General features: G+C 46.0%; 1 protein-coding gene and 1 pseudogene across 4 annotated transcripts; one reads left to right on the top strand and one right to left on the bottom strand.

Annotated features, from left to right (window-relative positions):
• The first annotated feature begins 865 nt into the window (after positions 1-865).
• Positions 866-7,430, top strand: LOC142360523 (protein NYNRIN-like). 4 transcript variants are annotated; one of them, XM_075413459.1, is made up of 4 exons: positions 866-973; positions 2,382-2,530; positions 3,544-3,591; positions 4,304-5,458. In XM_075413459.1, the coding sequence occupies exon 4, from the start codon at positions 4,339-4,341 to the stop codon at positions 5,260-5,262; it is 924 nt and encodes a 307-aa protein (XP_075269574.1). In that variant the 5' UTR covers positions 866-973; positions 2,382-2,530; positions 3,544-3,591; positions 4,304-4,338; the 3' UTR covers positions 5,263-5,458. The 4 variants fall into 4 exon arrangements, with proteins under 4 accessions (XP_075269574.1, XP_075269576.1, XP_075269575.1 ...); XM_075413461.1 differs by adding an exon at positions 5,794-7,430 and having other exon boundaries at positions 2,382-5,071; XM_075413460.1 differs by lacking the exon at positions 3,544-3,591.
• A 622-nt stretch (positions 7,431-8,052) lies between these two features.
• On the bottom strand, positions 8,053-12,072 carry LOC142360522 (DNA-dependent metalloprotease SPRTN-like; annotated as a pseudogene).
• Between the last annotated feature and the right edge of the window lie 2,043 nt (positions 12,073-14,115).

Below are 14,115 nucleotides of genomic sequence, written 5' to 3'. Positions count from 1 at the left end.
GGGGCGGCCGCCGCGGTTCGGCGCCTTGGCCACGCCCCTGGGCTCCTCCGTCCCGCGCCGGGTGAGCGGGCCGAGGCGGGGCGGGGGGCGGCGGCGGCCAGCGGGCTCCTGGCGGCGCTGCCTTTGTGCTGAGAGCCGCGGTCCCGCCTCGCCGGGGAGGGGAAGCGTCCCCGTTTCGTTCCCTCCGGAGAGAGCAGCTGTCTGCTGCCGGTGCTCGGCGCTCCCAGGGCACGGCCTGGGCCAGGCCGGAGTTCTGACGTCCGAATGCTCTCTCGGGGAGGGACCGGTGGGGTTCGGCCTCGATTATTCTGCCCTTTCCTTTTTGTGGGGGGGTTTGGGGCCTTTTTGGCGGCTCACACAGAAGTGCCTGTTTATGAGAAAGTCCTCCGCCTGGCCGTGTTTCCCCACACTGCGGCCACACGAAGCCAAGCGAGCGCCAGGGGCGTTCTGGAGGAGAAGGCGGCAGCCCTGTCTCGTCACATCGTCCCTTCCCGGAGTGCGAGAGACGAGCCCGGACTGTCGCGGCTGGATCTCTCTCTCTCCCTGGAGGTTCCCCGCAGCCGGCAGCAGAAGGGGCCCTGCAGAGCAGCGCAGTCACTGACACCGCCCCCGCAGCGGGCCCGTCGGGGCTCTGCCTCAAGCAGCGAGGAATTCTCCGAGGCGCGGGGGCCCCGCCCCCGGCCCCGCCCCTCTCCCAGCACTGCTCACGCCCCGGCCCCGGCCACGCCCCTCCCAGCTCTGCACCCGCCCATGGCTCCGCCCCCGCCCCAGAACTGCCCCGCCCCGGAATAAGCCCCGCCCCACCCCAAACACATGCTCCGCCCACGGCCCCGCCCCGGCCCCGCCCTCTCCCCGCACTGGAGAGCCGGCTGATGCCACATTTTGACACTGACACAGGAGACGGATACTCAGGATCTTTCTGGGAACACCCGAGACCAACGCTCAAAGTGCCGGCGCCAAACAAAAGGACTGGGTGAGTCCGAGAGCTTTCGGTCTCGAGGGTGTTCAGACTGATTGCTGAGATTTTCTCTCGTGTTTAAATTTTGCTTGAAGTATTTGATACAGGAACTACACCCAGCGTGGAAAGGGGGACGCCCCTTGCTGAGGTTTTTGAAAATTGGAGTAAGATACCTTCGTCTCAGACTTTGCAGAAAAAGAAATTGATACTATTATGTCAGGAGGAATGGCCATTTCTCACTAGAACTAGAGGAGGTGGACCTATGGATGTGTGGCCCCTAGGGGAGCTTTTAAGATACACAAGTTATAATTTTGATGAATAATTCCAGAGGATGCAGGCACTCAAGACATTGATTACTAGTATATTTGGTATAATTGGGCCCAGCAAAGAAGGAAACCTGCAGGTAATCATAACAATGGAGGTCGCTTATCACCCTCTGCTCCCTTTGCTCCCTCTGCTCCGGAGGCAGACGATGATAATTCTACCTCAAAAGGGATTGGAATGTATCCCGTGAAACTGGATTGCATTCCAAACCCGAGGGCTGGACCAGGAGCCCCGCCAGAGGTCCTTGCAGTCCAAGCCGTGGTAAGACATGAACCTTGGAAACAAGGAAATTTAGTATCTTGGCAAGCAAAAATGCCGAGATGATGCCGAAAAATGTGCTCAATTATGACCTGGCATCATAAATGATTATTTTCCATATTGGAGTGATGTAAGAACTCTCCTCCGGGAACTATTCGAACCAGACGAAAGAGAAAAAATTTTACAAAAAGACAGGGAAATGGCTCAGAGGGGAAATGGACTTCATCCATGTCCTGAGAAAAATCCAGGCTGGGCTGTAACTACCACAGAAGGACTTCAAGCATATCAAACTGCTGCTCAACAATAGTTGAAGCAGTTTGGCGAACTGGAGAATGAGTCACAAATTGGACCAAAGTAATGGAATGTAGGCAAAAACCTAATGAACATCCCAGCGATTATTGGGGAATACTAAAAGCTACACTTTAAAAATATGGGGGAATGGCTTGTGAAAATTTGCAGGAACCGTTGGCCCTAAGTGTGTTTGTGGACCAATCTTCTCCTGACATTGATAAATATTTCCGAAAACACATGCCAGGCTGGCAACGCGAAACTTTGACTAAAATTCTGAGCATAGCAACTTTTGTTTTTGATGGAAGGAGTGAAGAACAACAGAAGCAAGAAGGGGAGAAACTGAAGGCAGAGAGGAAGAGAGAACGTAAAGAAAAAGAAAGAGAAATCAGCTTGCTCGATGCAGCAATTGCTCAGAATTGTAGCCAAAGAGGAAGATGCCAGGGATTTCCCCACAGAGGAATCAGAGGAAGAGGTCAAAGAGGCAGAGGTCTTCCTCCCTCTGTTTCCCCGTATTTTAACACTCCTGAACGTTTTCATTGTGGTAATTCAGGTCATATACAGCGCGCATGCCCCTTGAGACCAGTGACTTCGGCAGTCGAAGTTAGAAACTATGGAGAAAAACCTCCCAGACCTCACTCACAGTAACTGATGGAAGTGGTTGGAGTTAAGGTAGATCATAACGGTCACATCACAGCAAAGGTAAATGGTACTTTTGTCAATCTTCTAGTAGATACGGTAGCAACTATATCGTTATTAAGCTTTTTTGTTCCGCAATTATCAGGAGAAAAAAATCAAGGTAGATGGAGTGGTGGGAGGTAAGAAATTGCCCCTTTCGCTTCCCCTTCCAGTGATATTGGGAGGAAAAATGGCTTGGGGAAAGTTTGGCATCTCCCCTGAAACACCTGTGTCTTTGCTGGGACGGGATTTATTGCAAGAATTTGGCACTTGTATCTCTTAAACTCCAACTGGTATCCAACTAATAGTAACTGGGATGTCTTTAATCAAAATACCAGAAAATAAAAAGGAGGAAAAAAAGATCCCTGAGGAACTCTCTGATATTCCTCATGAATTATGGAGCACTTCTGGAGATGAAGCAGGGCTGTTAAAATCAGCTGAACCTGTGGTAATCCAAACAAAAGGAGGGACACCTCCTTCTATTCGACAATATCTAATAGTTTCAGAAGCAATTCCTAGTATTGGTAAACAAATTGATAAATTCTTAAAAGGGGGAATTCTAAAGGAATGTAGGAGCCCTTATAATACCCCAATTCTACCTGTAAGTAAAAACAGGTTGGACAACGACGGAGACCCTGAATATAGGTTTGTTCAAGATTTACGAGCAGTTAATGAGCATGTCATTGCACCCCATCCAGTTGCTCCAGACCCGAGTTTGATATTAACTGAAATACCACCTTGGGGCCAATATTACACTGTGCTTGATGTAACAGGAGCCTTTTTTAGTATACCAATAGCAGAACAAAGCCAACATATTTCTGCCTTCACCTGGCAAGGGAAACAGTTAACCTGGACACGATTGCCGCAAGGTTTTATCACCCACTATTTTCTCTCATATTTTGAGAAATGATTTACCAGATTTAAATCTTCCCTGTTTGCCTGTTCTTATACAATATGTGGATGATCTTTTACTTGTGAGTAAGACAAAAGAAAATTGTATACTTGATACTAAATATTTGTGTTGTCAATTGGTGCAGAAGGGTCTTCGAGTCTCTCCATCCAAACTGCAGTTTTGCCAGACTAAGGTAAAGTACCTGGGATTTTTATTAAGTCCGGGAAAAAGAGAAATTGATCCTGAAAGAGTTAAAATAATACAGGAACTGCCAAGACCTACCACTAAGAAGCAGTTAAGGGGATTTTTAGGGCAAGCTGGATTTTGCACACCTTGGATCCCTGGATTAAGTGAAATAACAAAACTGTTGCATGAAGCAACTAGGAATGAGGAGGTGGAACCTGTAGCATGGGGATCTGAAAGAGAAAAAGCTTTTCGGAATGCGTTATTGAATGCCCCAGCATTAGGACTCCCTGATTATACCAAACCCTTTAAACTTTATTGTGATGAGGTAAAGGGAACAGCCAGAGGAATTTTAGTCCAAACTTTAGGGCCTCATGAAAGACCAGTAGCTTATTTTTCAACTACGTTAGATCCTGTAGTAAAAGGAGCTCCGTTTTGTATTCGAAGACTTGAAGCTACAGCTGAGATAGTAGAAAAATCTTGGTCAATTGTTTTAGGACATGCACTAACCGTATGTGTACCCCATGAGGTGGAAATTTTGTTCACCCCAAAGAGCACATTGTTATGAACTGGTATTGTTATTAGCTGACAATTTGAAATTGGAAAGGTGCAACATGCTTAACCCTGCCACATTGTTATGCAAATTTTAACATTTACTAGCAAGTCACAAGACGACATAACAGATCAACCACTTGATAACCCAGAGGTGAGTCTTTTCACAGATGGATCATCATATTATGATAAAGGACGACGGGCTATGGGTTTTGCGGTGATGACAGACACAACGGTATTAATTGCTGGACCTCTACCTTTGTCTCTGGGAGCGCAAGGTGTGGAAGTTGTCGCACTGACAGAAGGAGCCAGGTATGCAAAAGGGAAAAAAGTGAGCATTTATACTGAGTCAAAATACGCTTTTGGAGTGTGTCATGCAACAGGTGCCCTCTGGAAAGAGAGAGGATTTCTAACTTCAGCAGGAAAAACGATTGCTCATGGAAAGCAGATAAAAGATTTACTGGAAGCGATTCAATTGCTGACAGCTTTAGCGGTAATATATATTAAAGCTCACACAGGAAAACAAGATGCCATCTCAAGAGGTAACCACTTGGCTGACCAAGCAGCCCGAGCAGTTGCTAGGCATTGCAACCATCTTATGGCTGCACTGCAAACGAAGGAAGAATGGACAAGCCCACTGGACGTGTGCCAACTCTATGAATCCTTAACCGAAGATGAACGATCCTTATGGGAACGACTAGGAGCTCAGAGACAAGGAGAGCAATGGATTTTGAACAACAAACCTCTGTTGCCAACAAGGTATTTATTACCCTTAACCCGTTGGTTCCATGAGAAACCTCATGGAGGACCGGAGAGCACAGCCTCCCAAATCCAAAGACTGTGGGCAGCACCAGGAATTTATGCTGCAGCACGAAGAGTTTGTGAGAATTGTAAACTCTTCAAGCAATATGCTACGTTGCGAATTAACCCGCCACAAGGTAAAAGGCCTCCGGCCACCTTTCCTTTTCAAAAGCTCCAAACTGATTATGCTGAGATGCCTAAGACTCTGGGTTATGCACACTTGTTAGTGACTGTAGATCAGTTATCTGGATGGGTAGAAGCTTTCCCAACAAGAAAGTATGATTCAAAATCAGCAGTTAAGATCTTCTTAAAAGAATTAATTCCATGATATGGCGTTCCAGAAATAATTGACTCAGACAGGGGAGCACACTTTACGGCAGCTATTTTGGTTCACATATATCATGCTTTAGGAATTAGACAACAATGACACACCCCATATCATCCAGAGTCCTCTGGACAAGTAGAAAGGATGAATAGAACCATTAAGGAGAAGTTAGTTAAGGTTTGTAAACAAATTGGATTAAAATGGCCAGAAGCTTTGAACTTAGTTTTATGGGATCTCAGAAACACTCCAAGACAACCTTTTGGTAGAATTCTTGCCATTCCAGGAACTTCTGTTCCAGCAAAAGCTAGCCTTTTGGATGGAGATGAGCAAATCACTCAATACCTTTTGTACCTCCAGGATTCTTTTTCCCAGATGAGAAATCATGCTCATTGGTATCAAGGTGTATCTCCTGAAGTCCAGCTACATGATATACAGTCAGGAGATAAAGTTTATGTGAAAAATTACAATCGGGAAAATAGATTGGAACCAAAGTGGTCATACACTGTACTATTAACCTCTTTTTATGCTGTTAAGGTTGCTGGGAAAGAGACCTGGATCCATCATTCTCACGTCCGGAAAGATACTGAAGAGCAATGAATTGGGTACAAGTGTTGCTAATTTTTCGATGTAAAATACCTGTTAGCAGTCTCCACGGATTCTGGGTAAGATCAGCAATACACTATCAAGATGCCGGTGCCAATATCCCTAATGTCATGTACAGCAATTTGTCTTGCGAACTTAAGGGCCAAGCTGCAGGAATTCAGACAGACTCTGGGCGGTTCGTTCTTACGTCTGACTGTCCGAAGACTGAGATGAGAGACGCTATCAATCTATGTGGAGATTCTCTGCAATTCTGCGTCAACGTACAAACTCTGCTTGACGGTCGATGGGATACCTGGACCTCTGCCTATGGTTGCATGCGTACTGGGACTGGGACAGCGGCAAATTCTCTCTATTTGTATATCATATTCAGTTACAAGACCCCCTCTGGGTAAGAGGAACATGGTGCTACGATCATCACATGTGGGGAATTTATGGCCATGGAGATTGGTGCTGTCATAGATACGATATATCAGGCAATCGTTTTTATGGTGAATTTAGGATTGTGATTTATGATTATGCATGTACTAACCTTTTGAATGTGATGTCTGTCTTTAGGATTAATCGACCCACCATATATCGAAGCATGCAAACCCCTCAATGGTTAAGCAGACGCCTAAAAGGTCTGGAGGAAACAAACCACGGAGAACAGATTGAAAATGAATGGCATAATAACATGCATGTGTCACTCGAATTCCTTTATTAAGAATCTAAATCTAACCGAACGCTGGATTTGTGTCTTGTTGCCAAAAACTGTTGATCAGGGGTTCCAGCTAATAGGTACTCCTGTACCTAGAGCAGTAAATTGGAATCGATATTGGTATAATACTACATTCACTGACACCTACAAAGAGCAAATCTGGGCTATTCAATTACCCAAGCAATGGAACTATTCCCAAGTCCATTGTGTTCAAAGACGTTATCCTTCTACGTGTTCTAATCGATTCCTATGCCAAAATCACACAATTGTGGGAAATTGGACAAACTGCCAAAGCACAACCACAATAAGTTCTGGGTTGCAGTTAAGATGGCAAGCCCCTCCAGATTTAGGTATCTTTTGGCTTTGCGGAACAACAGCATATAAAGCTTTACCTCTAGCTTGGAGAGGAATTTGTGCTCTTGGAGTTCTCACTTCAGATTTGCAAATACATCCTGAAGTCTTACCCAAAGACACTTGGCACCGGACCTATATTAATCGTGTGAAAAGAAATCTTAATCCCCTGAGAGAAAGACCTGCAGGATTTCACTCTTTGCTCCGTTGCTTTATGCCTTCTTTAGGGGTAAGTGAATTGGAAAAAGCAATTCTGAACATTTCTGGAGAGACTGAAAAACTAGCAAATTCCACAGCACATGGACTGCTCACTTTGCAAAAAGAGGTTTCTGAATTCTCGAAAATTACTATACAAAATAGGATGGCATTGGATCTGATATTAGCTTCCCAAGGAGGGGTCTGCACCATTTTAAGTGTAAGTTGTTGTATGTACACCGATCATAGTGGAGAGCTAATTACTGATGTGCAGAAAATTTGGGAAATTGGTAAACAGATGCAACAAGTGCAAAAAGACACCTCGTGGGGATTCACTGATGCTGTTTCTTGGTTAACCTCTTGGTTCCCGAACCTAGCTACTTGGCTAAAGAAAGCTTTAGTGATCTTATTCTTTGTTGTAACAATAGTTGTTTGTCTGTTTGTGATTTTTCAATGTATACTAACGTGTTTAATGTCAATCACTAAGAAGTGTCAAAAAGAAGTTTGGAAATATAGTAATTAGTAATTGCAGGGATGCAATAAAAACAAAAGGAGGGAATGTTAGAGATGGATTATAAAGAAGACTGATTATAGAATAGAATAAAATCATAGAACTAGAACATAGGTTCAATGGTGTGAACACAGCTGCGTTAAGAAACCGTACAATCGGTATGTTGCAGTTGGGTTAGAAAACAACTGTATGGATTGTACCAAACAGAATTCACAGAAGAAGATGAAGGACAGATGACGACTCCGAGATGACCCTGAAACCAGCGAGGGAGAATTCTAGGAAGACAGAAGAATAGAAAGAACTTAATAAATGACGTACTTAAAGGAACAGAATGGTTGCTTAGAAACTTGTGAAGATTCTAGAGTTGATGTAATCGGTTTAATAAATGTATATCAACTAGTCTAGCGAGTTCAGCTTGGCCATTCACTGAGGTGATAGCCCAACTCTGAGTTGTGAATAAAGCAGTACCTAGTGTAACCCACTCGTGTGAGGATAAAATCTTTAACATTTTTCTCAGATGCAGCCTAAGCTGCTGTTGTCTGCTCAAAACAAAACTGTTTCGATGTCCTGCCATAAAATGGCACAGCCCTCTTGCCATTTGCAGAGCCTTGGTTTGATTTTTCTCCCACACCGCGAGCAATTTTAACAGGTGGCTCGCTACCATGCTTGTAAGCTTTTGTATTGGCAACAGAGGGTTCAGGAAACTCATGCTTTGAAGCTAAGTTGATTTTCTCACTGGCATCATCAGCAGAAAGTGGAAAGAAGATGCCGTTACGGGGTGACTTTTCAAATTTCATCTCACTTTTAGGGATTGGTATTGTCTTCACTGCTGAACGATGCTGTGAACCAGGCGCTTCACTGTTTCTAACAACGCTGCTGGAATCTGTGCTTTTTCCTGAGAGTCCACTGTCTCCTCCTCCAAGCCGATATCCTTTTCCCCTGCATGGCATTAGATCTTGCACATCATGCGTTTGCGTCTTCCCTGCAAAACAAGAAGGGAAGAAAGTAAGAAAAATTAGTAACTTTTTCATATAGAAATCACAGGTTTAGTACTTTATGTGCCTCGCCCAAAAAATCTGCTGCTTGAAAACAGCGTAGTAAACTAAACCTTTTGCAAACAAATAAGCTGAGGAGCCACCTAAAAATGCACAAATCAAATGGGCAGTTTCTTTCAGTAATAGCAGTAATATCATGATTAATTAATATCAGTAATACTATAATTAATGTTTGCAGTAATATCTAAACAAAGCTCATGTAGCGGTTGATCCGTATTTGGTCAATGGCCTGTTTGGACAAAAAGAGTCTGGCAAAGGAAAAACAGAATGATTTTAAACACCTTTGTTAGCCGAGTCAGAATTTGGAAGTTTTGCTGGCTGGGTTTTCCCCTGGGGTTTCTTGGAGAAGTTCTCCGTCTCCTTCACTTTTGGCAATGTACCTCCACACGTCTCTTGATGCTCAACCCACCAATGCTCTCGCACAGAGGGTGCTCTGTTCATTGAGCGTTTCATAGATCCAAAGTCAGGTTTGCTCTTCTGACAGGGGCCATTGCATCCCCACCAGTGCTGGCCGTACAAATCCACCTCATCACAAAAACTATGATGGATCTAGGTTTCAGAAAAAAGAAAAAAGGCAGTCAATCAGAAAGGTTCTAATTTTGTATCACTAGTTCCACAATGTATTTTTTTAAAATATATTACCATTCCTTCCGTTCCTGCTGTGATTTTTACATTACCAGCTAAAAGGACTGAACCTGGGTGAAATTTGATCAACATTTAGATGCTATTAAAACAAAGCTTCAAAAAAAAAAGAAGACAGGATCTATAGGAATATGTCCTGGCTATCTTGTTTGAATGGCAATAAAACCACTTTAAAAGCCTGTCTGCAGTTTCAGCCTAAATGACACACTGTTTAGCATGTACTGCAAACAACACCAGTTTTGTGCTCTTCCTCCAGCTGAAATGTTAATTTACCTTATCAGACAGATGATTTTTAAATAGCTTCAACTCATTAGCCTCTACTGATACAAATCTTAACTAAAACAGACTGGTCTTCCCCAGATCTCATTCTGACCATGGGGCTATTCTGTCCCTGGCATCACTTAAGTTGTTTGAAGTTTAAAACAAAAGCTCATAGGAAAATACTTGCAGAGAGTATACTCGAAAAATGAGACGACTGATAACGCATCACCTCTGCCTCAACCTGTTCCCACCCTCATCCCCAACAAAGTCACTGTGGAACTGGCACACACGTGGATGCAAATTTGTATCAGTGCCACCAGTGCCTAACAAGAACAAATATATTGCTCTTTATCCCACCAGGCATACGGAAAAACCTCATCAGGAAAAAAAATCTTTATTACTTTAGGTGAAGTGGATTACGCTTACTGTGACATTGGCTCCAGTCCAGCGAGTAACGCGACGCATGTGTTTGCGGAACTCTGGTCCATGATATTCATGAACTTTTCGTTATTAGTAACAAACAGCAGGGCATGGATCATTTCATGCAACAGTGCCTGAAACGATGCAAATCATTAGCTATTTACTGAAAAGCATTGCATATAGTTTCAAAATTACGCTGGAGATATTTTCCTCCTTTCCATTTGTCTTGGTACTGACTTTATTCTCATGCATTCACATGTTCACTCTGCGTCACAAAAGCATAATACTTCTGTCTGTCAAGCCGCATTCCCTCTATTCCCATACCACAAGAACAAGCTGGAGAACATTACTGTAACAAGCAACATTCCAAAAAGGAGAAATCATCCTCAAAATCAAGTCAGATCTTTAAAGAGAAGATCCCCTCTACAACCAAAGAAGGAGACGCTTGTGATAGGAGCGACGCCCTGCAGCATTTCTCTTCATTCAGCAAATCTGAACCTTGAGCAAACTCAAACAAGCAGCCCTGACAGAGGGACAAGAAGCCACACAAGCGATGTTTACAGCCATATCCTAGATCCTTGTTTTCTGCTGTTGGCCTTTTGACCTGGAAGATGAAACTACAGCCACTTTCTGATTGCGCTTACAGTCTCTGCTTGTTTTTAATATTAGAGGATAACTTAGGAGTAAAAAAGAGTTGGGTTTTTTCCCTTACAAAGTCAGTAAAACATGTGAGTTTAGACTCCTACTCAGCGCTGCCCATTTAGAAACATAAAACTGAAAGGTTGCCGCGATGTTGCAACACAAGGAACAAAAATGTAATAATAAAGCCACCCCTATTCTCTGATCTGTAAGTCACTGTGTGTACGAATCCCACTATGAAACGTAAAATGTGCGTATGGAGTGGGGACGAGGCACAATACGCTTTATGTGCAAATTCACAAGCAACCTTCAGATACCTCAGCAAGATCCTTTCTTGGTCTTAACTTCAGGAGCGGCTCGCTCAGACGAATGGAACACATTCCACCTGCTCCTTCATATACGCACGCTCCAGCAGAGCTGAAAGACACGGAAACAAAATATTGCAGCTACTTGTTTCGGTAGTCTGTGAAGAAAATTGAGAGTCGCAGTTAAAGTGCTGGCCCCTTCCAACACACTTCAGGTAACTCAGAACATGACAAAGAGCTTTTAGTAGTTACTTCAAAAATGCAACGTCAACAAGCAAAAAAAAAATTAAGCCAGTAGGTTCCTGAGAATAAACTGTGACTGAACTAGCAGAAGAAACACTATAAATTATCAGATCACTCGCAATCACTTAATTCAAAGCTAGCAATCCTGAAGAAAAGGAAAAAAAAGAATGGACAGAGGCCGGTTCCGAGCTAACCCGTTCAGGAGGCAGAGGGCTGTTTCCACCAGAGCTCCCGACAGAGCGAAATACAGAAATCAGAGGCTGCGACCCACAGCCGCCAATGCCGACTGCACTGCCGGCCTCTGCCATCTCCCCCTTCGCCCTCCCCAGCCTCTGACGCCTGCCGAGCCTTTTCACGTCCTCACTCCTGCACAGTAAGCCACCAGGAACGCCTCAAAGTCCCTTCTTCCCTTTGTGTCCTCCACCAGCTCAGCACCCCAGTGCTGCCGAGGGCCTGGCGAGCGCTGCCGCCAGCAGAGGCCCAGCGGGGCCAGGCCCCAGCAGCCAGCACGGCCCCAGCTCCCCTGCGGCACGGCTGCGGCCTGCGCCTCTCAGCTCCGGCTCACGGCAGCCCCCGGCCCGTCCCCAGGCAGCGCTGCCCCGCCAGCCAGCCCGGCACCCCCACGGCGGCGTACAGGGCCATGTGCCGGCTCTACGACACCTCGACGGCGGCCAGGTGCCTCCAGAGGAGCTCCTCACTGAGCCGCACCAAGAGGCTGCGCACGTCGGGGCTGGGGTCCGGCAGCTCCCAGGCCTCGTCCACCACCAGCAGCGGGCGGAGGGCCAAGGGGGCCAGCAGAGCCATGGGGCCCACTGCTGCTGCTGCCATCGCCTCATCCTCCGCGTCCTGCCGCTCCTGGAGCTGCGCCGCCGGCACCGAGTCCTCCGCCATCCCGCCAACGGCCTGCTGAGCCTCGGCACGTCGAGCCACATCGCTGCGCTGATTTCAATAGAAAACTCTCAAAAAGAGGAGGCAGAGCGAAAACATTTGGTTGGTTTCACACAGCAGGCACGTTTGACAGGCGAGGGGGCTGCCAGGAGCAACAACAGCGTCACGCTGTCCGTCGGCAAGTCCCGTTAAACACATTGTCGACGCAGAGAGCCCAGCGCTATCGGAAGGCCGGGAAGCGTAACAAGCACACGAGGCAGGGCACGTGAGAGCAGAACGCACTCACACACGCGTACACGCACTGAACCGGCTCCCCAAGCGCTGGCTTTAAAAGGACGTCGAGACTCCCTGGTAGGTGGGCAAAAGTTTGGGTGTTCACAGCCCAGTCCCCGCCGCAGGCTTCCCCCAGACTTGAAGCAAGCCAAATTCGAGTGTCTTCCTGAGCGATGCCCAGAAATGGGACTGGTGCCTTTCCATCATCCATCCTCAGACCTTGGAGACATCATGATTTCTCAGCTGAACAGGTTTAAAAATTTGTACAGCTTGCCAGGCCTACGTGAGTATTTACTGTTCCACCGCACAGATCCACTCCCTTGGGAGTATTGACTACCCCAGCCATCATTCCCCTACATGACAACGGCAACACAGAGCAGGTTTTGAATTCGGCCTTGGCTGAAGCAAGCTTGTGCTCAGGCTGCCCTCCCACAGGTTTCCCTCCAAGACTCCTTCCTCTGGCTTAGCAGCAGCATCCACCACTCCTTCTGTGTGACAGTCTCTTACCAGCCTTGTGAGGACAGAATCCGAAACACTACACGTGTATTGCTGCCGTGAGCACAGATTTGCTCAGAGGACAGCCAACCACTGGAGGTTCTTTATTCAAAGGGGACTTGCAAAGCCGTTTGAATTTCAGCACCTGCCTCATTAGCGTGAGTGTTTTTACAGCCTTCCAACAGCTGAGCCAGGCACACGGTGCTTATTCTCTTTTGCAAGTTTGCCAACAGATCGTGGCAATATATCCCTTTGCCCACAGTAGCTCACAAAACTTTGTGTTTTGTGTAAAATGTCACTGCAAATGCCACATGGGATGGCAGGTTACAGACTGAACTGCACATACTCTAGGGCTTTTGCTTATTCACCACTGCTTGTACCACAGAACAATACATTTTTAACAACAAAACGGTAAAATAGACAAGTAGCAGCAACTTTAGGAAATGCTGCTGGCAAGTACTGGTCACGTGCCCAGCAAGGACTTGAGTTCAAATGCTGCTCAGCTTCTCTGTTACGCAGAGCAGCCGGCTTCACTGTTCGCAAGGCAAAAATACCTGGAAGTTTGACAATCTAACTAAACCACAAGGCTACAGGCCACAAAGCTGTTCTTAAAGAAGGTGAACCAACTCAGAAAAGCTAAGCGCCCCAAAGGGAAAAACAAACAGCAAAAAACCTCCTCTGCTTCCTGTCTTACCATGAAGCAAGGTGGCAGCTTTCCTGCACTTGATACCCTCATTCCTTAGCTCTTCGACATTTGAGGATGCCAAGACAACCTTTTAATTGGAACACTCATCAATATATCACCATCAAGTATCTCTGCCAATATGCCCTAGCTGTCTATTTCAACATATCTCATGCTTTGAGCTTTAGGTCTGGCGTTTGCTACACCGAGTGTTCAGATTTAAGCAAGTACATACACAGAACGACAACACATAAGGCAGAAAAGCCAGAGGGCACAAACTTACCCTAATTCTCCCTGGCCAGTGCATCAGCCTGTTCCCACAGAGCACATGCAGAGAGGATACCAGCAGTGATGTTGACACAGGAAGAGGTGATACTTGGGATATTATAGGGGATGGTGTTCCCACCACAGCTGTTAGCAATACGTCCCGGCTGAGATCTCACAGAACCGGCAGGAGAGGGCTTTGGGGAAGACATGCCCGTGGGTCTGCAGGAGAAAGAAACACCGTCACGAACGTTTAACGTCAAAGTCTTGCCGCCAGACGATCTTATGGCAGGAGCTCTCTGCTATCATCCAGGCCTGCAGCGTGGAGTGGA

The sequence above is a fragment of the Opisthocomus hoazin genome, chromosome 2, assembly GCF_030867145.1.
Source record: "Opisthocomus hoazin isolate bOpiHoa1 chromosome 2, bOpiHoa1.hap1, whole genome shotgun sequence".
Lineage (NCBI taxonomy): Eukaryota > Metazoa > Chordata > Aves > Opisthocomiformes > Opisthocomidae > Opisthocomus > Opisthocomus hoazin.
The sequence above is the reverse complement of the archived record's forward strand: the minus strand, read 5'-3'. Positions and strand labels throughout refer to the sequence as shown.

Excerpts from the sequence above, each read along its gene's own strand:
- LOC142360523 (XM_075413458.1), top strand. The coding sequence starts at position 4,219 with ATGCAAATTTTAACATTTACTAGCAAGTCACAAGACGACATAACAGAT.